Source organism: Rutidosis leptorrhynchoides, chromosome 7, assembly GCF_046630445.1.
Source record: "Rutidosis leptorrhynchoides isolate AG116_Rl617_1_P2 chromosome 7, CSIRO_AGI_Rlap_v1, whole genome shotgun sequence".
NCBI classification, from domain to species: domain Eukaryota; kingdom Viridiplantae; phylum Streptophyta; class Magnoliopsida; order Asterales; family Asteraceae; genus Rutidosis; species Rutidosis leptorrhynchoides.
Window position 1 is genome coordinate 322721873 of NC_092339.1, and position 27741 is coordinate 322749613.

The 27741-nt window shown below is 35.0% G+C and overlaps 1 protein-coding gene across 1 annotated transcript; it reads left to right on the forward strand.

The window, feature by feature from the left end:
- Positions 1-23943: 23943 nt before the first annotated feature.
- On the forward strand, positions 23944-24863 carry LOC139860240 (F-box protein CPR1-like). Its single transcript, XM_071849010.1, has 2 exons — positions 23944-24354; positions 24438-24863. The coding sequence occupies exons 1-2, from the start codon at positions 23944-23946 to the stop codon at positions 24861-24863; spliced, it is 837 nt and encodes a 278-aa protein (XP_071705111.1).
- Positions 24864-27741: the final 2878 nt, after the last annotated feature.

Consider the following 27741-nt stretch of genomic DNA (forward strand, 5'->3'; position numbering starts at 1 on the left):
CGCTAACATACCCTTATTATTAGAATTATAATTAAAATTAAAATTAAAATTAAAATATAAATATAAATATATACGATATATTGAGAGAGAGAGAGATATATATTTGGTGAATTTTTACGATCAGAATGCGCGAGCTTTATAGGGAATTTCGATTTTTGGGGCTCCGCGACTCGCGGCATTTTTGCCTTCAAACTCCGCGAGTCGCGGAGAATGAAATTACAGCTCAGTCCCTTTGGAGTCTTTCTTGCCGACGGTTTTTATTATTTATTATAATATATAAATAATTATAAGAATTATTTAAATATTATATTATATTTATGTGCATAGTTGACTTGTAATTTTTAGTCCGTTGCGTCGAGCGTTGAGAGTTGACTCTTGTCCCGGTTCCGGATTTTTGAACGTCCTTGCGTACAATTTAATATCTTGTACTTTGCGTTTTGAATCTTGTACTTTTGTAATTTCGAGACGTTTCTTATCAATAATTGGAACCTCTTTGATTGTCTTTTGTACTTTTGAGCTTTTTGGTCGTTTGCGTCTTCAATTCGTCGAATCTGTCTTTTGTCTTCACCTTTTATTATTTAAACGAATATCACTTGTAAATAGAACAATTGCAACTAAAAGCTTGTCTTTCTTGAGGAATAATGCTATGAAATATATGTTCGTTTTTAGCATTATCAAATATTCTCACACTTGAGCGTTGCTTGTCCTCAAGCAATATCGTCTTGAAATACTAGAATCACTTCTTTATTCTTCACACTTTGTACATCAGTGATTTCTATACGGCGGTATAAACAATGGTAGTAACGATATGGTTTACAGTCCCACATGACTATAAAAATTTAGATCCATTAAGGAAATTGGATCTTTATGAAAACATTTGATCTTTTAAAAATTAAATCTAGTTTTTACCCTAGATAAGTTTTCCGGAATAACCCTTTACCGGTGTTTGCAAAATATTTTTGTGGGTTTGGTGGGTTTTAGATTTGAAAATTTTAGCTCAAAACTTGCGGTTTTGTGTCACCCACTTGATAACCTTGTATTTGGAAAGCAACACGTCCAGTTTACTTGTCCCGTATATTACCTTTCGGTAAACTACCGTCCGGTTGTAAAGGAAAGCGTTGAACAAGCAACTGTTAAGGCAATGTCCCCTGACATGCTTTTAATTATGGTCTATAACGTGTCGGACGCAATTACTATCCTTGGTAGGAGAAATAGTAAAGCTCACCCTTATAATTTTTCGGTATGGCACAAGGTCCTGTCTTTGACCACTATGCAACCACCGTTCTTACGGTTGACACCCGATTTAGTTCAGGTGACCTAATGAATTCCAGGTGAATTCCTAGGATTTTACGTTCAATGGTAATGAACGCATTGAAAATAGGGTTTTCAGAAAACAAATCGGTTTATAATTTTGATCAAAATATTTTCTCGTTCAAGCTCGAGTTTAGATATCATTGAATTCCATGAGTTTGAATTCTCAATCTTTAAGATCAATCTCTAGGATTGAGTAATATCAGTCTTAAAAGCTGATTTTTAATCTTTAAGGAGATTATCCTTTCTGGGGATCTGATTCATTAGTCTTATCCAGCTAATTTGCATGGTGCCCCCCCATTGTACGAGATAAATCCTTCTCATGGTTAGGATAAATCTGACCACTTGGCGACCCTGTTTAATGCTGAGGTCCGTGGATTTCCTGCTGATTTTAGAGATGACTTTTCTAGATTTTTCGTCAACCTACAGCTGGTCTGGACGACAACTTCATGACCTAAATCAAGAAGCGCGTTTCTTTTTCGGAAGACTTTACTTCCTTTTAATGATGGAATTGATTCATCGTGTAGATCCATCTCTTCTTTTCTTTCATCGGGTAAAAACAGTTTAGTTTAGTCCAAAGCAAAAGTATTTTCAGTTATTTGTTACAGATATATGTGACATATGTTTAAGATAACTTGGTAAATTTTCCCACACTTGACTTTTATTTTCCTTTTTATCGTCCTCTATTCCATTTTAAATGAATTTTAACATTTTGGTTTGTTTCTCAATTTGTAACAATAATTTCGGTGTTAAAACCTAGTTTTATCGTTCATAAATATGTATAAACATGATTTTTAGTTCATTTAATTGAAAATTTTGAAAATTTTTACTAGAATTGGGTAGTCAGTATATAAGACCAGGGCTGTTCTTTATTATCAGAGAGCACTAGATTCTAATACAACTACTGCTTTACTAGTATTTTTAATGGTAACCAAGTGTATAAAGTAAAAATTTTTAAAATCCGAAAGAATTTAACCCCTTCCCACACTTAAGATCTTGCAATGCCCTCATTTGCAAGAAATCAGTAACAATTTAAATTATTGAGGGTGATTTGTGTGAAAATGATTAAATTTTTACCAAAGTTTCCAAATATATTGGCGTTTGTTTGCTGAATGATAAATGGTGCACATCATTTGTTCATTCCGTCTTGTTGTTATTTCACATATATTTTGCATCTTGTCGTCAAAATTAGTTGCTTTTGCTGAACTTAATGCCAGTCTTTGAAAATGCGTTGTTTTACCCTGTTGTGTACATAAGATAATCTGCAAACATATATACATATTTTTGAAGTTTGGTATATTACCCCACATTCAAAAATTATTAAAATCTAAGAATAAAAGTTAGATAATTATAAAAATGATTACAATATTAACAAAAGTATTAAACGTATCAATAATTACAAATTACAAAATAAAATAAAAATAATAAATAAACTAAGGATGATATTGGTACCAATAGGGGTTCCAGGCATAACCATAGGTGCTATAGAATGCTTCGGCAGGGTCATACGTAGGATATGGTGGCTGCATCTCTATAGACCAAGGAGGGAAGATGGGTTTCGGTGTAGGAATATAGTTTCTACCTATATGTTGGCAATGAGCTATGATTTGGTTCTGATGAACTTGCCAATCTTCAAATGCTCTCTGTCTAGCATTTTCGTATTCCTGAGAAGCTATAAACCTTTGCATTTCTTGCATTTCATTCCCCCCTCCTACATTACCTTGCTGCTGGTTTCTCTCCACCTGTGGATGTCTACCATGGTATCGTACTGCGGCGTTATTTCGCCTCTTCAAAACTTTCGCACCATGGTATACATTTAAACCTATAGTATCGCGGGGTTCCGGTTCTTCTACTAATAATCCCCCCCGACTTATATCCACACCGAGATATTCACCAATCAAAGTAATAAAAATACCACCTCCTATTATGCTATGCGGTCGCATCCCCCGAACCATAGCTGATAAATAATAACCCACACAATATGGTATACTTACAGCGCTTTGTGGGTCTCGAATACACATATGCTAAAACAAATCCTGTTCATTTACTTTTTCCTTGTTCTTACCCCTTTGTGTAATCGAATTAGCTAAAAACCTATGTATCACTCTTAATTCGGCTCTATCTATATCCAAATAAGAGTAATTTCCCCCTTTGAAACGGTGATGGCTTGTCATTTGACTCCACACACCGTGTGTATCAAAATTTTCATCTATCTTTCTACCGTTTAGTATCAATCCTCTACAATCGGCAGACGCTAACTCCTCAGGCGTATATATACGTAAAGCCTGAGCCATGTCCAGTAAAGACATGTGGCGCATCGAACCGCCTAACAAAAATCTAATAAAAGAACGATCGGTTAAACTAGCTACCCGATCATTCAACTCTATACTACATAACAATTCTTCACACCATACTTTATATACAGGTCTACGCATGGTGAATAAATGTACCCAGTCATTAAAAGAAGAATTATCATACCTCTGTACAAGTAATTCCCTAATTGGCCCGGCCAATTCTACAGCTTCTAAGGGTCCCCATTCTATGACCCTCGGTACCTCAACAACCTTAGAATGAAGAGTATGCAAACCCCTTTGATATTTTGGATAATCTATTCAAAGTCTGTCAAATCTCAGGTTCGGGTGCAACTCTTCCAAGTGCATATCAGAAAAGGTCATGACTGGATGAGGTATATCCTGCTTGTAGTAGTTATCCACCTCCTGTTGTTCCAAATTCTCAGCAGGAGCATTGCGGGCTTGGGATGAAGATTCACCCCTTTCATTCTGCAAATCACATCAAACACAATTTTTGTGCATCCAAATATGCATTAGTGTCAGCAAAATCATCAATCAAAATAATTACAATGACATTATCAATTTATATCAAACTTAAGCTCATTTTCACATTTTTATCAAATCTACACTTTTTCAAATAAGCATATACGAAAATGTTTGCCAAGTTCATAAGCATTCAACTCAAACAACATGTCAAAATAATCATTACTAGCAATCAAACAAGTCTCAAATGGCATTATCTTTCAAAAATCAAGTTCATGAATTTTTAGACTTGAAAAAGTCCACTTTAATTCTCAAAATCATGTTTAGGCTCAAAGTTTGGATCATTTAATTACCTAAACATGTTACACAACTTATTTTAGCAACAATTCATGACAAAAATCGGCCATAACCTGTTTATATCAAAAAGCCCAAATTTGCTCAAGAACACAAACCCTAGATTATTCAAAATTTGAAGTTTAAGGCTTCTAATCATGTTAAACAGCATCAATCTAGGTTATACAAGCATAATACATAAACAATTTAAGCCTAATTACACTAAAAAGCATCAAAATCAAATTGGAAAAAAAATGACTCAAGAACACCAAATTTCGGATTAAATGGTGTTTAGGTGTAGAAATTTACCGTTTTTCTTGAGTAGTTCTTAGATAGCATCCTTCTCAACATGATTTTAGTAAAAGATTTGGTGATTAACGGTTAAAAATTGTAATTTTGGGGTGTATTTTTCGGGTTTTTCGTGGAGGTTTTCGCAGTTATTTTCTGTTTTGGGTGTGTGAAACTGAGCTGTTGCAGCTCTTTATTTTTTTTCTGTATCCGATATCTCCGCGAGTCGCGGAGATTTAAGCTCCAAACTCCGCGAGTCGCGGAGTTTGGTATTTTTTTTTTTTTTATAATCATTAACTTATTAAAACAATTAAGTAATTAATTTTAAAATTTTGTTTCCCTTGTTATTTAGGACGAGGTCGTTTCGGATCGATGTCCTAGTCCGTCCCTCGACAAAATTTTAAAATTTGTCTTTTTGTAGCGATTGTTTTAAAAGCTAAGATTTTTGAGTTTTTTCAATGTTTTTGGCATACTTTAATTCAATAAGATTAAAAATAATGATAATAAAAGTTCTCGTCCCTCCCTCGGGTAAAGCAATTTCGGTTCAAAGACCTAGTCTTCAACTTACGACGAATTTTAAAAATCATATTCTTAACTTAATGAGATAAAGTAAATTTTTGTTTTTAAATTCACACAACTTAAATATAAAATTCAAAATTAATATTAAAAATTCACACCAAACTTAAAATTTGAAATGCATAAAATTAAAAATTTATATTAAAAAAAATTCACACCAAACTTAATTTAAAAATTCATATTATAAATTCACACCAAACTTATATTAATTTTTCAAATATTTACAATTTTAAATATATTTTTTTTACAAAGTTTACAATATTAATTTAAGATTTAAATATTAATTTTAAAAACATGGTAAAAATAAATTTAAAAATCTTTTTGTCTTTTTATCCCACTTTAATCAATCAAATATTATCAAAAATATGCGCCCCTCTTTTCGGTAAAGTAATTTCGGTTCCAAGACCTAATTTAACTCATGACGAATTTTTGAAATATTTTGGGTTGATTGATTAAAGATATTTATACCTTAAGAATAAACGTTAAATTTCGCAGTGATGTAATAAATTTTTGAATGATATCAATAATTTCGGTCGCCAAACCTAATTTTATTCAATACCAATTTAATACTTTTTAGCGAACAAATTAGCGTTTATTATCAAAAGGTTAAAAATAAAAATAAAAACTGTACAGACATACCTGTGAAATACATTTCTTAGTTATATGATCTATCCCATTCATAAGATAGTCGGTTTAATTGGTTTTCCATGGCTACATAGGCGTAACCTCGAGCATTCAGTGTCTTTTCTTCTAAACATATGAACGGTCCGTCTCTGCATAAAGTAACAAATTCGGTATTTGAATAGGTTTGATTATTTGAACATTTACCTCCATGTGACCATTTTCCGCATTTGTGACATCTTTCTAGGTGTCGTGCTCTTCTTTTCGCTGCGTATTTTGATTTTCCTTTACCAAATTGTAACTTATTATCTTCGCATCTGGATTCTTTTCTAACTCCGTCCATTCTTTCTCTGATTACTGATACTAGTTCACTCGGTAGTATGTCATTATTACGTTTAGTGATCAAAGCGTGTAGCATTAGACCATGGTTTAGTTCACAGGCAGTCTTCATTTCGTAAAAACCTAAAAAAAATAAAAATTCAGAATGGGGGGAGAAGACTAGTTCTTTGGGGTCTGCTAGGGAAAGACCATTCGGGTTCCATTTTCGAGAACTACATGAAAACAGACAATCTAACTCTAACAGAAATACATATTATCCTTTAAAGACTTGATTCTCCCCACACTTAGTTAGCTGTGGTGTCGAAATTGTGATTAACTTCGTTGTCGACTTCCATCGGACCATGTATGTAATGTTTAACTCTGTGACCATTAACTTTAAATTCAATCCCATTTGAATTTATCAATTCTATCGTTCCGTATGGGAAAACTCTTTTGACTATGAATGGTCCAGACCATCTTGATTTCAATTTTCCAGGAAATAGCTTGAATCGTGAATTGAAAAGAAGAACTCTGTCTCCTTCTTTAAATTCTTTTGAACTTCTGATTCTTTTATCATGCCATTTCTTCGTTCTTTCTTTATAGATTAACGAATTTTCGTATGCTTCATGTCTTAATTCTTCCAATTCGTTTAGTTGACTTAATCGTAGACGTCCGGCTTCATGTAAATAAAGATTACATGTCTTCAAAGCCCAAAATGCTTTGTGTTCAATTTCTACTGGAAGATGACATGCTTTTCCATAAACAAGTCTAAAAGGTGTGGTTCCAATTGGAGTTTTGTAGGCTGTTCTAAAAGCCCAGAGTGCATCCTCCAATTTAATGGACCATTCCTTCGGATTTGATCCTACGGTTTTCTCTAGAATACGTTTTAAAGCTCGGTTGGTATTTTCAACTTGTCCACTTGTTTGTGGATGATATGCGGTGGAGATTTTATGAGTTACTCCATATCTTTTAAGAACTTTCTCAAGTTGATTATTACAGAAATGAGTACCCCGATCACTTATTAAAGCTTTCGGTGTTCCAAACCTTGCAAAAAGACGTTTTAAAAAGTTGACTACAACTCGTGCATCGTTAGTTGGGAGAGTTTGTGCTTCCGCCCATTTAGATACATAATCAATGGCTACGAGTATATATAGATTATTATGAGATTTTGGAAATGGACCCATAAAGTCAATACCCCAAATGTCAAATACTTCACATACTTGGATGACATTTTGTGGCATTTCATCACGTTGACTTATTTTTCCGGCCCTTTGACATGCATCACAGGATTTGCAAAGAAGGTGTGCGTCTTTGTAAATTGTAGGCCAATAGAATCCAGCATCATAAACTTTTCTTGCTGTTAGTTGAGGCCCATAATGCCCTCCTGTTGGTCCTGTGTGACAATGGTTTAAAATTTTACTAGCTTCATCTCCAAATACACATCGGCGTATTATTCCATCGGGACAACTTTTAAACAGATGTGGATCTTCCCAAAAATAGTGTTTTATATCACTGAAGAATTTCTTTCGTCTTTGGTACGATAATCCTTTTTCAAGGAATCCACAAACTAAGTAGTTTGCATAGTCTGCAAACCATGGGATTTCTTTATAATCTATCTTCAATAGATATTCATCAGGAAAGTTGTCTTGTATGGCTGATTCATTTAGAACTTCTAATTCGGGATTTTCAAGACGAGAAAGATGATCAGCGGCGAGATTTTCTGCTCCTCTTTTATCTCGGATTTCAATATCAAACTCTTGTAAGAGTAAGATCCAACGGATTAATCTTGGTTTAGCATCTTGTTTTGAAAATAGGTATCTAAGAGCAGAATGGTCGGTATAGACCACCGTTTTTGCTAGAACGAGATATGATCGAAATTTGTCAAAAGCAAAGACAATAGCAAGGAGTTCTTTTTCAGTAGTTGTATAGTTCGTTTGTGCTCCTTGTAATGTCTTACTAGCATAATATATAGGTTGAAATCGTTTTTCAATCCTTTGTCCTAAAACGGCTCCCATTGCAAAATCACTTGCATCGCACATTAGTTCAAATGGTAGATTCCAATTTGGTGTTATCATGATCGGCGCATTAGTGAGTTTCTCTTTAAGAATATTAAAAGATTTGATACACTCATCTGAAAAGATGAATGGCGCATCCTTTTCTAGGAGTTTATTCATAGGAGTGGCAATTTTAGAAAAATCTTTTATGAAACGTCGGTAAAAACCGGCATGCCCTAGAAAACTCCTAACTCCTCTAACATTGGTGGGATGTGGAAGTTTAGCAATTACATCTACTTTAGCTCTATCCACTTCAATTCCTTCTTTTGAAATTTTATGTCCAAGAACGATGCCTTCTTTAACCATGAAATGGCATTTCTCCCAATTAAGTACTAGATTTGATTTTTCGCATCTAATTAGCATTCGTTCCAGATTAACTAGACATGATTTAAATGTATCACCGAAGACTGAAAAGTCATCCATGAAAACTTCCATGCATTCTTCTATCATGTCGTGAAAAATCGCCATCATACACCTTTGAAAGGTTGCAGGGGCGTTGCAAAGTCCAAATGGCATGCGTTTGTAAGCAAAAGTACCATAAGGGCACGTAAATGTGGTTTTCTCTTGATCTTCGGGTGCTATTGGAATTTGAAAATATCCGGAAAATCCATCTAGAAAACAATAGTAACTATTTCCGGCTAATCTTTCCAACATTTGATCAATGAAAGGTAAGGGAAAGTGATCTTTTCTGGTGGCGTCATTTAATTTTCTATAATCAATACATACACGCCATCCTGTTACAGTCCTAGTAGGAATAAGCTCATTTTTCTCATTTGTGATGACAGTCATGCCACCCTTCTTAGGCACGCATTGAACTGGGCTTACCCATGGACTATCAGAGATTGGATAAATTAAACCTGCATCTAGCAGTTTAATAATCTCTTTCTTAACTACATCTTGCATATTAGGATTTAGTCTTCGTTGGCGTTGCACATACGTTTTATGACCTTCTTCCATAAGGATTTTATGTGTGCAATACGAAGGACTTATTCCTTTAATATCATGAATCTTCCATGCAATGGCTGGTTTATGAGCTTTCAACACAGAAATGAGTTGTGATTTCTCATTTTCAGTAAGAGAAGATGATATTATTACAGGTAATTCAGATTCACCATGTAAATAAGCGTATTCCAAATGGTTTGGAAGTGGCTTTAACTCTAATTTCGGAGGTTATTCTATCGATGATTTGTATCGATATCGGTCTTCTTCTTTTAGCATTTGAATTTCTTCTGTTGTTGGTTCATATCCATTAGCTATAAGTGTAGCTAACATTTCAGCTTCATCAATTGGTTCATTACATTCTCCTAAAGAACATTCTCCTGTTCCTTGTAATTCTGGAAATTCTTTTAATAATTCTGCATGTGCATCTATAGTTTGAATATAATAACATGTATCATCTGCAGATTGTGGTTGTTGCATTGCTCTATCAACTGAAAAGGTAACACTCTCATCCTCTATACTTAGGGTCAGTTTCTTACCGAACACGTCTATCATTGCTTTAGCCGTGTTTAAGAATGGTCTTCCTAATATGAGAGGAACTTGAGAATCTTCTTCCATGTCCAGAACAACAAAATCTACTGGAAATACTAAATTACCAACTTTAACTAGCATGTTCTCCATTATCCCTCTAGGATATTTTATTGATCTATCGGCTATTTGTATGCTTATTCTGGTTGGTTTCAATTCTCCAAGGTCTAGTTTAGCGTATAGTGAATACGGCATTAGATTTATACTAGCACCTAAGTCTGCCAATGCTTCTATTGAACTAAGACTACCCAGAAAACATGAAATTGTGAAACTTCCTGGATCAGATAGTTTTTCTGGTATTTTATTCAACAGCACTGCTGAACAATTAGCATTCATAGTAACAGCCGAGAGTTCTTCCATTTTCTTTCTATTTGAGATTAGATCTTTCAAGAATTTAGCATATCTAGGCATTCCTGAAATCACATCAATGAAAGGAAGATTTACATTTATCTGTTTAAACATATCCAAGAATTTGGATTGCTCGGCTTCAAGTTTTTCTTTCTTCATTTTACTCGGGTAAGGAAGTGGTGGTTGGTATGGTTTAACATAAGGTTTATCCTTAACTATGTTATCTTCATTAACCTTTTCAACTACCGGTTCTTTTTCCTTATCTTGATCAGGTTGTGGTTCTTGTGGAGTAGGAATGGTTTCATCAGAAGTTACAGGTATTTCAGGTGGTTTAAATGTTGTACCACTTCTTGTGGTAATGGCTTTAGCTGTTTCATTTCGGGGGTTAGCATTTGTATCACTAGGTAGACTTCCCGGTTTTCTTTCACCTATTAACCTTGCTAGGTTACTTACTTCTTGTTCTAGATTTTGAATAGAAGCTTGTTGATTTCTAAATGCTTGAGCATTTTGTTCATTGGTTTGTTTTTGAGATGTGAAAAACTGCGTTTGAGTTTCAACTAGCTTCGTCATCATATCTTCTAAATTCGGCTTTTTATCATCGATTTGTTGTGGTGGTTTGTTTTGAAAATTAGGTCTTTGCTGATTGTAATTATTATTGGATATTTGTTGATTGCTAGGACCTTGTTGGTTGTTGTATGGAATATTTCGGTTATAATTCTGGTTTTGATTGTAAATCGGTCTTGGCGGTTGATAATTATTCTGATAATTATTTCCAGGCCTTTGGTTTATGTATGAAATATTCTCTCTTTGTTCCATTGTTAATTCAATACTGAGACAATCTTTTGTCAAATGTGGTCCTCCACATTGCTCACAACTAATTCGTATTGAGTGAATATCTTTAGTCATCTTTTCCATTCGTCTCTCCACAGCATCTATCTTTGCGGAAATGGAATCTAAGTCATGGCTAGAATCGGCTCTAGCTGCTTTAGATGATCTAATGATATCTTTTTCTTGGTGCCACTCATGTGAGTGGGAAGCAGTGTTATCAATAATTTTGTAAGCATCAGTTTCGGTTTTCTTCATAATAGAACCACCAGCTGCTATATCTATGTCTTTTCTTGTAGTGATGTCGCATCCTTGGTAGAATATTTGTACTATTTGACAGGTGTCTAAACCATGTTGCGGACATCCTCTTAACAACTTTCCATATCTTGTCCACGCCTCATATAGAGTTTCATTTGGCTTCTGTGTGAACGTAACAATTTCTGCTTGAAGTCTTACGGCTTTAGATGCAGGAAAGAATTGTTTAAGAAATTTGTCAACTAAAACGTCCCATGTATCGATCGCCCCTTCAGGTAACGATTCCAACCAATCTTTGGCTTCTCCCTTTAAAGTCCAGGGAAATAACATGAGATATATCTGTTCATCTTCCACTTCTCGGATTTTAAATAGTGTGCAGATCCTATTAAAGGTACGTAGATGTTCATTTGGATCTTCCTTCGGCGTACCACTAAATTGGCATTGATTAGTCACCATGTGTAGAATTTGTCCTTTGATTTCATAATCTGGCGCATTAATGTCTGGATGAGTAATTGCGTGACCTTGGCCAGTGCGTTTAGCTCTCATTCGGTCTTCCATACTTAAAGGTTCCAGATTCTCCATAATTGAATTTGTTGAATCGGTATCACTAGATGATTCTGATTTAATGGTTCGTTCCTCAACAATCTCTGTTTGAATGATTGGTGGTTCCGGAGGAAAGTTTAATGGTTCAGGATCTACGAACCGTTCCTGAATATTTTCCGGATTCTCAATTGTGAGGTCGGGTTCAAAAAATGGATTATCGGAAATTTGAACTGAAGTACTTGGTCGACTGGATGACGATTCTAAAGAAAAATCAACGGCGGTTATATTTGCTAAATGTCTTGATCTAGTTACAGGTGGTGAACGTACAAAAGGTGATGAACGTCTTGCTCGGTGCATTCACTGAATATCCTATTAGTTTTTAAAAGGAAAGAAAAATTATAATAAGTTATCCAATCAATAGACTTTTCTGATTTTGCCCACGTTTCGAATAGCCAAAAGATGCAGCAGAGGGGCAGGATTCGTTTGGTCTCAATATAATTGAGGACTGTTTGGCTCCAATAACCTGGTCCACGTACAAATCCAACTATTACTACGAACCAGAAAATTTTGATGTCTATTAATTTAACCACTTAAAATAAATTTTCGTAATTTTAAGAAATTTAGATTAAGAAGTAGAATAAAAATCTATGTCCTAAAACTAGAATAGCGAGAAATAAGAAAGAAAAAGAGTTCGTCGGAAAAAGGTTGAAAAAGAAAAATGGTTGAAAAAAATAAAAGGTGACAGAAAAATAAAAGAAACTTATAAAAACTTAAAAATACTTGACTAACCTAACCTTATTACTACAACTAACTTAAAATTATAATCGCAAATTGAGATTACTAATTGGAATGATAATTGATACATAGGTAAAAGGTGTCTAAAAATATTAAAGCTTACAGGAAAAACTAAATCCCAAATGGAAATAACTTAAAAAGAAACTAAAACTTAAAAAGGCGTCGCAAAATTCTAAAGCACCTAAATCTTAGTATAAAGAAAAAGCACTTAAGAAATTCTACGGCAAAGCCTAAAAATCTAGGAGTAAAAATAACTATAGCAAAAACTAAGTTTAAAATTAAATATGAGCTAAAAATACAAATATTACGCTAAAACGATTAAAAAGGGACAAAATATAAAAATATACAAAAAGTTGTAAAAAGTACAATTTTTATAAAAATATTATTTTTATATTATTTATTTAATAAAACTACTAATTTTACAATTTAATTAAACTAATTTAACTAAAATATATAAATTAAATAAAAAGTAAAAGTAATTATAATAATAATAATTAGTTAGGGTTATAATAATAATAATTAATAATTAACGGTAATTAATGCTGAATTAGGGCTTCTGTCGGCGTGTCAGGTTATCTCCGCGAGTTGCGGTAATTTATAAAGAAAACCCCGCGAGTCGCGGGGTTCAGAAATTCAGATGACAGCTTATTAAATTCGACGCGTTTTTTCTTTATTTATTTTTTTTTTTATTTTCTGTTTTCTGTTTTTATATAAATAAAAGATATTTAAATAAAACTTATATTTTTATAAACTAAAATAAAAATAAAGAAACTTATAAAACTTAAATATTTAACAAAATCTTAAAAATACTTATATTTTTGTTTTTCTTTTTATATTTTTGAATAATTAAAACGTATTTTTACAAAAACGAATTTTAATAAAAGTTAACTAAAAATCTTTTTTTTTTTTTTTATATTAGCGTTGCGCTTCCGGCGTTTAAGAGTGTCCCCGGCAGCGGCGCCAAAAATACTTGATGTCAAAACTAAGGGGTATAAAATACTATTGAAGTTTACAAGGAAACACTATTAAATACGATACAATTTTACACAAGATATTTATTTATTTAGAGAACGGATATACTTAAACCTTGCTGCAACACTTATAGGCAGTGTACCTAATCGTACAGTAGTGTAGTTTTTAGTAAGTCCGGTTCGTTCCACAGGGAATCTTTTTTAAACAAAGCTCAACGCTATATTAATTTACTTTTATAAAAATACAAACATATATATATAAGTAATATTATTATTATAAAGAGGGGTTTTTACCGTTTAATGACCGGTTTGTCGATTTTAAAACTTTAGTCGCAGTTAAAACCTAATGTAAAATATTAAATAAATAAAAGACTTAATTTAAAGCGTAAAATAAACAACGATAATAAAATTGCAATAAAAGTGCGATAAAATAAAATTGCGATAATTAAAAAGTACGATAATTAAAAGTGCAATTAAATAACAATAAATAAAAGTGCGATAATTAGAAGTGCAATTAAATATAAAATAAAGGAAATTAAATATGAAATAAAAGAATTATGCTTATTTAAACTTCCGTAATCATGATGTTTGACGTGTTGATTTTAGTTTTATGCCCATGGGTTAATTGTCCTTTGTCCTGGATTATTTAATATGTCCGTCTGGTTTTTGTCCATAACAGTCCATCAGTCATAAATATAAAGTGCGAGTGTCCTCATCAAATTATATTTATACCCGAAGTTAAATATTCCAACTAATTGGGGATTCGAATTGTAACAAGGTTTTAATACTTTGTTTAATGAATACACCAGGTTATCAACTGCGTGTAAACCAAGGTTTTACTACTTTGTTAGCAATTACACCAATTACCCTTGAATGTAATTTCACCCCTGTTTTAATTATTCTAGTGGCTATTAATCCATTCCCGTGTCCGGTTAAATGAACGATTATTCGTACATATAAATACCCCGCCCATCGTGTCCGATCGAGTGTATATGGTAATTTATAGGGACGCCCAATTGTAAATCTTTATATTAACATTAACAAACTATCATTTAGTTAAACAAATATAAAGCCCATTAATAGCTCATAGTCTAATTTCCACAAGTGTCGTTCTTTTGTCCAAACCCCAATTATGGTACAAAGCCCAATTACCCAATTTTAGTAATTAGCCCAACATCATGATTATTTCGTTTTAAATAAGCATAATAATAACTTAGCTACGAGACATTAATGTAAAAAGGTTGAACATAACTTACAATGATTAAAAATAGCGTAGCGTTACACGGACAGAATTTCGACTTACACCCTTACAACATTCGCTAACATACCCTTATTATTAGAATTATAATTAAAATTAAAATTAAAATTAAAATATAAATATAAATATATACGATATATTGAGAGAGAGAGATATATATTTGGTGAATTTTTACGATCAGAATGCGCGAGCTTTATAGGGATTTTCGATTTTTGGGGCTCCGCGACTCGCGGCATTTTTGCCTTCAAACTCCGCGAGTCGCGGAGAATGAAATTACAGCTCAGTCCCTTTGGAGTCTTTCTTGCCGACGGTTTTTATTATTTATTATAATATATAAATAATTATAAGAATTATTTAAATATTATATTATATTTATGTGCATAGTTGACTTGTAATTTTTAGTCCGTTGCGTCGAGCGTTGAGAGTTGACTCTTGTCCCGGTTCCGGATTTTCGAACGTCCTTGCGTACAATTTAATATCTTGTACTTTGCGTTTTGAATCTTGTACTTTTGTAATTTCGAGACGTTTCTTATCAATAATTGGAACCTCTTTGATTGTCTTTTGTACTTTTGAGCTTTTTGGTCGTTTGCGTCTTCAATTCGTCGAATCTGTCTTTTGTCTTCACCTTTTATTATTTAAACGAATATCACTTGTAAATAGAACAATTGCAACTAAAAGCTTGTCTTTCTTGAGGAATAATGCTATGAAATATATGTTCGTTTTTAGCATTATCACCGGGTAAAACCCTAGCCGAGATGCTGCTAATTAGTGTCTTTTTGAGACAAATCAATATACGTATCATCAGTATGTTAGAGGAGGTGAATATGATACAAGCTTTGATGACTAATGGTTACGAGCCAAATGAGGAGGAGTAAAAGAGTTGGACAAAGATAATGAATACCGTAGCAAGCCATCTATTGAAGAACCTCCAAATTTGGAGCTTAAGCCGCTCCCTGATCTGCCTAAGTACGATTACCTTCATGAAGAATCCTAACTTCCGAGTAATTATTTAATTTTCTCGTTCGGTATGCGAGAAGTCTAAGCTTGTCACCGTGCTAAAGGCCCATAAACCGGCCATTACATGCAAAAATCCACGACATCAAGGGCATTAGTCCTTCTTATTGCACCCACAAAATCCTATTGGAGGATAACTCTAAACCAGTGCTGCAACGACAAAGAAGTCTTAACCCTCATATGCAAGATGTCGTTCAAAAGAGATAATTAAAATGCTAGATGCGGGTCTAATCTACCCTTTTGGACAGTCTGCGGATAATCCCGGTACATTGCGTGCCTAAAAAGGGTGGTATGACTATTACCAACAATGATAAAAAACGAGCTTATTTTCACACGGACAGTCACGAAGTGGCGTGTTTGTATTGATTATCGAAAGTTGAACAACGCCACGAGGAAATGCCACTTCCCATTTCCTTTCATTGATCAAATGCATGAGAGGTTATCTGGATAACATCTTTTATTGTATCCTTGATGGGTTCTCGGGATACTTCCAATTCCCAATCGCGCCCGAGGACCAAGAAAAGACTACCTTCACGTGCCCATATGGCACATTCTCATATCTTCGCATGCCCTTCGGACTTTGTAATGCTCCCGTGACATTCCAAAGGTGCATGATGGCTATTTTCCATGATATGGTTGAGAAGTGCATGGAAGTGTTCATGGATGGCTTTTCAATTTTCGGTGACACTTTTGAGTCGTGCCTTCTTAACTTGGAAAAGATGCTTATGAGGAGTGAGTAGTAGAATCTTGTACTAAATTGGCAAAAATGCCATTTCATGGTTCCAGAAGGCATTGTTCTAGGACACAAGATTTCGAGTGTCAGTATTGAGGTGGATCCCGCTAAGGTTCACGTCATTAAAAACCTTCCCTCTCCCTCGAATGTTAAAGGTGTTAGGAGTTTTCTGGGTCACGCTGATTTCTACCCGCAATTCATCAAAGATTTTTCCAAAATCGCGACCTCGATGAATAAACTCCTTGAAAAGGAAGAAATTTGGGATTTCTCGGATGAGTGCACCAAATCATTCAACCTTTGAAAAGCGAAACTTGTGAATGCACCGATCATCATAGCTCCTGACTGGTCTCTACCATTCGAGCATATGTGTGATGCTTCCTATTTTGCGCTTGGTGCAGTTTTGGGCCAACAGGTTGAGAAACGTTTCCAACCCATGTACTATGCGAGTAAGACTTTGCAAGGAGCACAATGAACTACACTACAACTGAAAAAGAGTTCCTTGATATTGTCTTTTATTTTGACAAATTTCAGTCCTATCTTGTTCTTTCAAAGACAATTGTTTTCATGGACCATTCGGCCTTGAAATACCTTTTCTCTAAACCGGAGTCACAATCTCGATTGTTGAGATGGATCTTGCTCTTGTAAGAATTTGACATCGAGATCCGGGATAAGAAAGGTGCCGAAAATCTCGCGGCTGACCGCCTCTATAGACTTGTGAACCCAAATCTCGAGGTTCTCCATGATTCGAGTATTCATGATGACTTTTCGATGAATATCTCATGAGAGTGGAGAAGGTGGATGAGCCTTGGTATGTGGATATAGCTAATTACATCGTGGGGAAAGTAAACATGTTGGTTTACATTGTGACCAATTTTGTGGTTATCAGAGGTGTCGATTAGAAGATATCTGCGTGTTTGAAGTTTCTGCTGAATCGTATGAAATGGAGAGTTGTTGAAGAGAGGTTCAAGATGTAGATCCTCGGTGGAGAGTTGGTCATAGAAAGTTCCTTGTGTCGAAAGTCTTCCTAACAATGAGATTGTTTGGCAGCGTGTTTCGGTTGAGATAAAGTCGGCGGCAATAAGATAAAAATCAATAATCCACGTTCGAGATCGAGAATTATAGTATTTAAATCAATGGAGGATGTGTTAAAGATTGAAAGGTTGGAGGACACTTTTTTTAGGTTGGGGGGGGGGGGTGGAAATATTGAGGCTATAAATAGGAGCCATTGTATATAGAGAAAAAGTAGAGGAGTTGGATACAAAAATATAGAGTGTATGAGAGTCGTTTGACTTCGTCCCGTGAGGTGGTCGGTGATTCAATAACGATGTAAGCAAATTCCGTTATTATAATCAACCGTAGTGAGAATTGTATGAGAGATACGTGATAATATTCAAGAGTGTTGTAAGGAGCGTTAATTCTTGTAATATTGTTCATATATAGTGGAATTTAAGTGACCGCTGGTCTCGTGGTTTTTACTATCCCTATAGAGGATTTCGACATAAAATGTTTTGGGCGTATTATTTTTTTGTTTTGACGATTTATATTGACATATACATATTTATATGGTTCTTAGTGTGGTGGTGATTGATTCTAAAAGTGTTGTGTGTGGGGGTCGATCCCAGATTAGTAGGGTAACGAGCACCACCTTTATTTAGAAAGATATGTTTGAACGATCTAAGGCTTGCTACAGTACGTTATCACTATATCATCACCACCTGCAATGTTGACTAAACTCTCTCAATCTTGGGTTTAGAGCCCTGCTGGAAAATTCAAATTTTCCTTTACCCCCATTTTCCTCCTCCACTTACCACCACAAACCACTATCTCTTCCACCTCCTCCCCACCTTCATTCACTTATTCCCAACCCCCTCTTGTTTTATACTTAAAATTTCCTTAATCCCTATATTAACTTACCCCACTCCCCTAACCCCAATTTTCAACGTCCTTCACTCTCAAAAAACCAACCTACGGTTGCCGGCAACTCTACCGGATTTTTGATTTCGACAACCGAAACAACCTTCACTACCACGCACTTTCGTGTTTTTGATGGTTTGGGTGATGCACAACAGGTTCAAAGAAACTGTAATGCTTCCGATTTATCTGCTTCTGGAGTTTCTTTACTGGATTCCTCTCATTCGGTGGCTCACGAAGACAACGACTCTTCCATCTTCATCGGGCAACTCGATAAATCCGTGTCTAGGCATATGATTGAGTCTACCTTCGGAAAAATCGGGTCATTGTCAGAAATCAAATTTTGGCCAAGTAGAAGGTATTCTTTCGTTTCCTTCTTCGACGTTACTTCTGCATATGAGGCTGTGGACGCAATGAATGATTCTTGTGTATTTGGTCAGCCCATTTTTGTGGGTTGGCCGGTCCGAAGAGCTAATCGAACTTCTTAATTTATTCATGGTCGTAATCGTTTCTCTATTTCGGGGAAGCTACGATGTAAAATTGGAACAAATAACACAGTGAAGACTCAACTTGAGCTGTGCATATTAGTTGTTGACTCGGTCCCGTTAGTAGATTTGAAACTTCAAGCTTTTTTTTTATATCAAAAATAAGGTAACGATCAACAAGGTTTCAAAGTGGGTCATTATGGTGCAATTCTTGTTTGTGAAAACGAAAGTGGGTTCAAGGATATTCTCTCGACTACTTCGGATGATTTCGTGCTTGTGGCACCGATGAAAGAATTAGCTCGAAATTATTTTCGATTCACTTGGCTAGAACTCAAGGGTATCCCGGTTGCCTATGCTTCGACCGAGAGTGCCACTACGATAGCAAGTATTTTTGGTGACATTTTGAAGGTTGCGAGCATTTATAGTGACTTGGGTAACGTTGGCTCGCTTTTTGTCTTCGTCAAATTTGGGAACCCAAAACATTTGCACGATTTAGTTGAAGTTGATCTCGATGATGATATATTCTCAGTATGAAACGTGTGGGTTAATGAAGTGTGTGCTACGTCGGAGTTTGAAGTGAATGAGTTTTCTACCGAGCTTCTTGCAATTACTAATCACATTGTTCTTTCGGGCTACCCTGTTTACAGAAAGCAAGCTGAGATCGTGGCAGAGGCGTTGCAAGTTGTTGGAGATGTTGAGGTTCAATGAGCTGATCAGGTCAAAAACGTAAGGCTGGAAAATGTGGGTTGTTGGTTAGTGATCCAATGATAATATTGAAATGTTAACCACTTTGTTTTGATGATGACACCAAGTCTTATGCGCTTAAACAACGTATACTACAACACAAGTTCATAAGCTTACATAATCTCTAGCAAACTACCAATACATAAAATAAACAAGTCAAAAGAGTCATTTGTAAAATACTGGAAGAGCACGGCTGGGTCTACGTTCGACCTCAAGTCGGACCGTGGATGCCATGTACATTGGTTCTAAGAAAAAAGGTACACGGTCGACTCCACGGTTTGCCATGGGTCGACCGCAGTTTTCTCTGTCCGAATTTTTGATCAAAAAATGTTTGACTACTTCGGGGCATCTATAATTTACTAAACTTATTTCAACATGCTTAGAATAGTTCCTCCTTCATATCCAAATGAGTTTTGATCACTAAAATACTAATCTTGGTTAATCACACTTAATGACGTTTTAATGACTCTTTTAGCTTGTGATTAATGTTAAACACATAAGTATTGCTAAAAGTTCTTTTTCAAAGTCATCTTTTTAAATCTAAATTAAAATATAGATATGATTAGGGTGGTCATTAAGTCCCAATTAAAGAGATGCTCTACACTTGATTAGTCATTAAGTGTTACTTACATGCTTAAGTATAATTATTTATTTGTGATTAGTGTAACTCCCAAAAAGTCATCATTGGTCATATTTGGTAGTAAGTAACCAATGAAATAATATACTTGCAACCAAATATTGACATATGCATGGAAGTCTTGGGATATGATTCTTGGAAGCTTGTTAATTGTCATGGAACAAAAAAGACTGCACATACCCTTCTTGGAACATATGTTTAAAGTATACAAAGATTCATTCCTCTTTGGTATTGTGCTGAAAACTTAAAAGTCATTTGTGTTCAAAATTGTGCCGTTACTTTGGCTCATATGGTGACAAAGTTATGCACTTAATTCTTTTGGTAAATAAGATGAAAAGTCAAGAATGGAAGACTTACTTCTTTGGTTGGTGTCAAGTCACTTTCATGGAATAAATCCAACAAGTCACTTTCATGGAATAAATCCAAAAGACTTCAAGTATGTAGTAAATGGCTAGTAAAATGGTGTCATCAAAAGTAAGAGACAATATTTGTTTGTTTCTCTTTGGTTTCTTGGAATCTTGTCAATGGCAAATGGAGAAAACTCATCAACGAATATATTCAGGACATAAGAAGCAACTCAAAAGATGTCATACTTCTTACATGCTTTTGTGAGATCCATATCAAGCATTGAAGCTAAGTATCCATTCAAACACTAACGGATATAATTCAGATGGACTCTTGATCTATAAAAGCAAAGGATTGAAGACACTTGAAGATCACCTCTTTCCAACATACTTTCACATACTATTCAAGATGATCTCTTAAGCTTCAACTACAAATCATTTAAGAGATCATGAGAAAGAGAAAGAGAGATTCTACTTAATTAGTAGAATCATGATGTAAACTTTGTGCTTATTATTTGTATTCTTAAGTTTACTTGTGAATCATTTCCTTGGAGTGATCAAGGAAGTAGATTAGTTCGTGTAATAAGGACACCACTTGACTTAGTGATTATTCTTCCTTAAAGGGATCTAGGAAGATGATTAATTCCATTAGAAATTAATACTTGTCCAAGGTAAAGACAAGTTTAATCTAAGTAAGTTGGTGTGGCTTATTAAAAACTATTGGTGTAATTGGATCTCCATCAGGTTTGGAGAAAAGCTAGTGAAGATAACTCTCAATTAAGTGAATCGAGGAGTGGATTAAGGTGGATTAGTTAACATCCATCCGAACCACTATAAATCTTTGTGTTTGAGCACTTTACTTTATTTCATATATAGTCTAACAAACACAAGCTTTCTATTTTTTCAAAACTAACATTTTGAATTTGAAACAAAACAACATCATTGTTGAACATAGCTTGCACGGTCGGATCCACGGTCGACCGTAGAGTCGACTGTGGTATCATCTAAACCGAAAAAGTTTTAATAATTTGTTTCGAAACTATTCACCCCTCTAGTTCCTACATGGGTGATGAACTAGACGATTCTGGTGACGATGTAGCTACTGTTGATGGTCTTCAATTTGGTTCTTTAGGTGCTGTGGACACTTCGGGTTTTACAACTGTTTCGGGTTCGATCGAGAAGGAGGGAGTGCATTGTTTTAATCTGAATTCGTCTCCGGTGTCTGACGAGGCTACTATTCTGGTTGTTTCTATGGTGTGTGAAGTTCAAGATTGTGGAAATCCACCTCATGTTGACAAAGTGGATGTACCATCTATTTCAAATGATCCTATTGATGATGTGAATGTATCATCCGTTTCTAATGGTGCATTGCATCCTAGAACCAAAAAAATGTAAAAATAAAGTGAAGATTTCCAAGGATGTTCATGTGGTGCGAGACGAGCAAGTGGTGGGTTCTTCGAGCTCAAAGCATATAGGTTTCTTTCAAAATTTGACGGACCAAGGATTGATTCCCCAATCATCGGGTACTCTTATTAGCGACAAATCCTCTAATGTTTTGACGTATTCCTTTCCAAATCGGTAAGGCAAAGGTTTTCGTATCGATAAGATTGATGGTATGACCGGATGAAAGGAACCAGAAGAATGGATCCAAAGTCGGCTAGTTTGGCTTCATTGGTTGATGTGTTGTTAAGAGGTGGTTTGATAGTTGGTGTTGGTTTTCTTTTTACTTTTAGTTGTTCTTAATTGTTGCTAGGCTTCGTCCATTTTGCTTTGCTTTTGGGTTTGGTGTCGGGTTTTGATTGTGGCTCGGTTAGAATTAGCTAGGTCTAGTTCTCTCTTTGCTCTAGCATGTTTACTTTTAGCGAGCCGTTTTGTTTGTTTGGATGTATCGGTTTATAAGGTCCTTCATTTATTGATAAAGGTTTCTTAATTTTAATAGTATTCTTTATTATGAAAAAAAAAAAAAAAAAAAAAGTACGTTATCGATTTTTGTTTAAATAAATTTAATTTACTTAAATTAAAAGGAAATGAATGAACAGCTAGGAAAAAGATAAAAACGTGTCATTTACTTTACTTTTTCCTTGAAACTATAATATCACATGTCACCATTGCCGGCGATATATCTCTTCTACCTTCTCTGAATCGTTGTGGTTCAACTATGTCGTCGGAAATTTCAACATCTGAAGGTGAGAAACACGGTTTTTATTCATTACATAATTATCAACCATAAAAGTTATATTTAGAATAGGGTTTAATTTCGTCAGCTACATAAAATTAGGGCTTTCAATTATCAGGTTAAGTTAATCAAGATGTGCATAATAAGATTGTCTGTAAGTTTGTGAGTTTGATTTGATGAAAATCACGATTTTCATGTTTTATTCGTGCTCATATTACTCTGTTTTTTTCTTGCAGTTTGAATTTAGTTATTGAAGCCCTAAAAATGGCATCTGAAGGCATTATTAGTATTCCATCAGATATAATTACTGAGATCCTATATCGTCTTCCGTCCAAATCAATTGGTCGTTTCAGTTGTGTTTCAAAAGATTGGTTATCTCTACTTACATCACCAGAATTCATCAAAATCCATGAAACTACACTCAACCAAAGTCAAATCATTGTGGGCAGTTCTATGTAAGATCAAATCATTGTGGGCAGTTCTATGTAAGATCGCATAGCCCAAACACAATGTCCTGCAATATAAGCCCAAGAGTCCATCCTTTTCTAAAACCAATTGGTATTAGAGGGACTTCCCCTTAGACTTATATACATACATTTGTTTTTGTCTCCCTCCTATGTGGGATAGGTTTGCACCTCAACAATCCTCCCCTCAAACCGAAGACCACATCACCGAGCCTCCCCTTCAACGATACTCCCGCCATCTTATATCACCGGTCTCTTTTTCTTTCACTTTTCTTTCACTACCGGAACACGCCTCTTATACCGCCGGCCTCTTTCTTTCACTTTTCTTTCACCATCGGGACACGCCGCACTTCCACGCCTTGGGAAGGAAGACTTTCGATATAAGACACCATGGCTCCATTATCGTTGGCAAACTGAGGGGTGTGCCATGTCGCACCGTGCGCTTAGGGGTGCGCCACCACTGCGTCGTTCACCACATCGGGCTATAGCCTAGCTCTGATACCATTTGTAAGATCGCATAGCCCAAACACAATGTCCTGCAATATAAGCCCAAGAGTTCATCCTTTTCTAAAACCAATTGGTATTAGAGGGACTTCCCCTTAGACTTATATACATACATTTGTTTTTGTCTCCCTCCTATGTGGGATAGGTTTGCACCCCAACATTCTACTATCTCTTATTTAATTCCATTTCATCAATTCGGAGAAGAAGAGGCAGTACCAGTAGAGTTTCGCACAAAATGGCCTTATTTCAGACCCGTTTATCATGGTTCTTGCAATGCCTTTGTTTTGATGTCTCTTTATTGCCAGGATTATGTGCGTCGTATGCTGGTAATTTTAAACCCTACAACTAGAGAATATGTGGAGTTGCCAAAATGTGATTATGGTTCAGGAATTATGCATAGCCGATATAACATTGGATTCTTTTATGATGCCGAGACAGATGATTACAAGGTTGTTACTATTTTCCGTGTTCATCGTTCTTCTAATATTCATACTGGTTGTATTTATGTTGATGTGTATAGTCTCAGAACTAATACTTGGACACGGGTGACTGATTATCCTTATAAACATCATGAGTGGACGAGTAAACCAGATTGTTTTGTTAAGGGTTTCTACATTGGATAACTAAGGGTCCTAATGATCTACCGATTATCGTTGCCTTTTGTTTATCAAATGAGAAATTCAGTGAAGTGCCATTACCTAATGATGTTGGTATACTGTCTAAGTATGAGTTTAAACTATATACTTTTGATGGGAAGCTTTCTATTTTTAGGGGAGTTGAGATTTGGTTGATGAAGGAATACGGGGTAAAAGAATCTTGGACTAAGATTATACTACATGGACTTGATGAAACTCCTATATCAGTTCATCAACCGAAGATTTTTAATTACAATGGAAAAGTTTTGCTGGTAAACAACGATCAAATGTTGATGTATGACATTGAAGAAGGAAAGTTATGCAAACATATATATGCTTCTCAGAATCTCAGGGGCTTGCAAATTAATGTCATCTGTGTTGAAAGCCTTGTGTCACTGAAATCAAGTGGGGCCAGCTAGAAATTTGCATATACAAGTTAAGGTATATGTGCAGCACAGTAGGCTTAGTTTGTATTTTACAATTCCCCTTATCAGTTCATTTGGTGAGGAGATTGTATATCTTATATTCTTGATGAAACGCATAATTTGAATATGTTTCACCCAAAAACTTTTTCGTATGCATGTCATTATTAGTACTAATTTACTATGTTTGGTGTTTACTTATGTATGTATGCCAATTTCATGCTTTCAGCCCCTAGACCCTAGTCATGCAATATCGCTGCAATAACATGTTTGGGTATGGATCATCAATGCTTTTGGTGTTTATTGCTCTATTTTCAGCCTTTTGTGTTGCAGCAAATTTTGAATCAGTAAGCAGTTGAACTACAAAATAACAATATTAGATGAGCATAGAGATAGTGTAAGATGGTTTTAAAAGATCATTTTTTTAGGTGTGCTTGAGTTGTGCAGTTAATTGTAGCATTTTTTAGATAGTGTAATGTTATTGCCTAAGTTACATCAGGGGAAAAACTATGAAACAACAAGACATTGCTAAACTATGTTATTGCAGGAGATAGTATATCTTATATTCTCGATCAGACTAGATTTCTATTATGTTTCTGTGGTTAACTGGATACGGTCTTTATGTTTGCATGTATGAAACTTTCTGTTTGTGAGATACTCGAATTGTAAGCATCATTTTGGTGTTTAATGTGTATGTCATGCACATCACTACTATCTATGTTGGTGTTACATGTTTATTTAGCTGTATATATGCTTCTACTTCTTAGTTCTAGCCTCTAATCTTGTAGCAAATGTGAATTGCAACAAATTGTTGGTTAAAAAATATATATATGCGCTGCTGTAGCACCCACCAGTAGTGTCTCAAAATCATCAATTTATGCGACAAATCGTACAACAAATTGCTTAATTAATGTATATTGTATGCCCAGTCTGGCCTTCGGGAGTGCAAGTTGGGCCATTGCATTGGGCCCAAGACTTGTAAAGGGCCTAGTTTTTATGCATTCGGTACCAACAGAGGTCCGCTTAGAATTGCCTTATGATGAACTCTTTATACATAGTTTTTTTTTTTATGTATAGGTTATGATTCATTAACCTATTATTTCAAGGTTGGTACTACATTATCTTTCATGCTCCTGCTAGTATACATGTGTATGCTTATAGCTAGAGAAAAAAGAAAATATTTGGACACGGGATTATCCCTTATAGTTGTTACATGGATGTGAAGTTGTTAGATGCTTTAGTTAACGGATTTTTACATTGGGTAGTTAGAAAGGGTTCTAATAACAACTTGTATTCGTCACGTTTATTTTAGCAGACGAGAAAGTCATTGAAACACCATCACATAATGATGTCACTATCATGGACATGATGGTAATTGTGACCTTTCTGTTCTTTGTTGAACGCAGTACGTACTTGTAGAAAGGCTTAGTTGCAACTAAATTTTTGATCAATTGTAGAATTGAATATGTTATAGTTGATGGAGATGAAATATCACTGCGAATACATGTTTAGGTCTGCATACTCAGTATGTCGGGTGTTTATTGCTCTATTTTCAGCCTTTTGTGTTGCAGCAAATATTGAATCTGTAAGTAGTTGAACTACAACATAACAATATTAGATGAGCATAGAGATAGTGCAGATGATTTTAAAAGTTCTTTTTTTGAGTTGTGTTGTTACTGTTGCATTTTTGAGATAGTGTGATGGCGATAGCTTTTTTCTTTCCTACCCATATAATAAAAGTTCTAACTGGGGCTGTATTCTTAACTAATATCCACTCTCGCTCCTTATTCACATTACTATTTTTCACATTATTATAGGTGTCGTTTAACCATTTGGAATAGAGAGAGTTAAGTGGTTGGAAAGTAAACTTAATTGATGAATGTTGTAGTTAGTGTGTGCCCATATATTTTGGCTAACTACTTTAAGATCATCATGGTTAGAACAATAGGAGTGACAATATTCTACTCATTTTTTTCTTTTATAATGTTTCACTCCAAGAATGCAGAGATTTGGCGTTCCACCTCTTCGGTTAGGCGTTCCATCGACATTCTATGTCGGTGTTCCATGAGGGTGAAGCTTGCTTGATGAATGTGTATGGGTTATGTAACACTCCGTCAATATGCAGCTTGACGTGGCGTGTTATCAAGAGCTCAAAGTCTAGTCTTCGTACTCTATATGCTTTAATCCTTAGATTCCATGCTTGACCTCTAACATTTCTTTTATTGCGGAAGTGTAGCTAAAGTAGATTACCTGAGAAACATGCTAAAAAGTTAACACAATGATTGAGTGAATCATAAGTTTAACAATATAAGCATAGACCACAAGTTTGTTTTCATGCTCGCACGCATTGTTAATAAGTTTGAAAAGTTTCATGCTCTCAGTTTTCTGGGGTGGTCTTTCGGGTTTTCAACCGCCTGGACTATTGGTTTACTTTTGTTTTATGCTTCTCGGGGGTTCGTGGGTTTTCGGCTGGTTCGTCCAAGTTGTATTGCCGTCGAGGGTTCTCTTCGGTTTTCCGGTCTCATGGTTGCTGTTCTTGGGTGTAGTGACCCGAACTTTTCCATGTTTATATATATTAATTGAGATTGATATTTACATGATTAAATGTTTCCAACATGTTAAGCAATCAAACTTGTTGACTTGATTAATTGAAATAGGTTTCATATAGACAATTGACCACCCAAGTTGACCGGTGATTCACGAACGTTAAAACTTGTAAAAACTATATGATGACATATATATGGTTATATATATAGTTAACATGATATTATGATAAGTAAACATATCATTAAGTATATTAACAATGAACTACATATGTAAAAACAAGACTACTAACTTAATGATTTTGAAACGAGACATATATGTAACGATTATC

Bases quoted from the DNA above. Each gene is read 5' to 3' on its own strand.
- LOC139860240 (XM_071849010.1), top strand. From the start codon at position 23,944: ATGTGGGATAGGTTTGCACCCCAACATTCTACTATCTCTTATTTAATT. The intron at 24,355-24,437 runs GTGACTGATTAT...TGGATAACTAAG, and splicing joins GAACTAATACTTGGACACGG to GGTCCTAATGATCTACCGAT.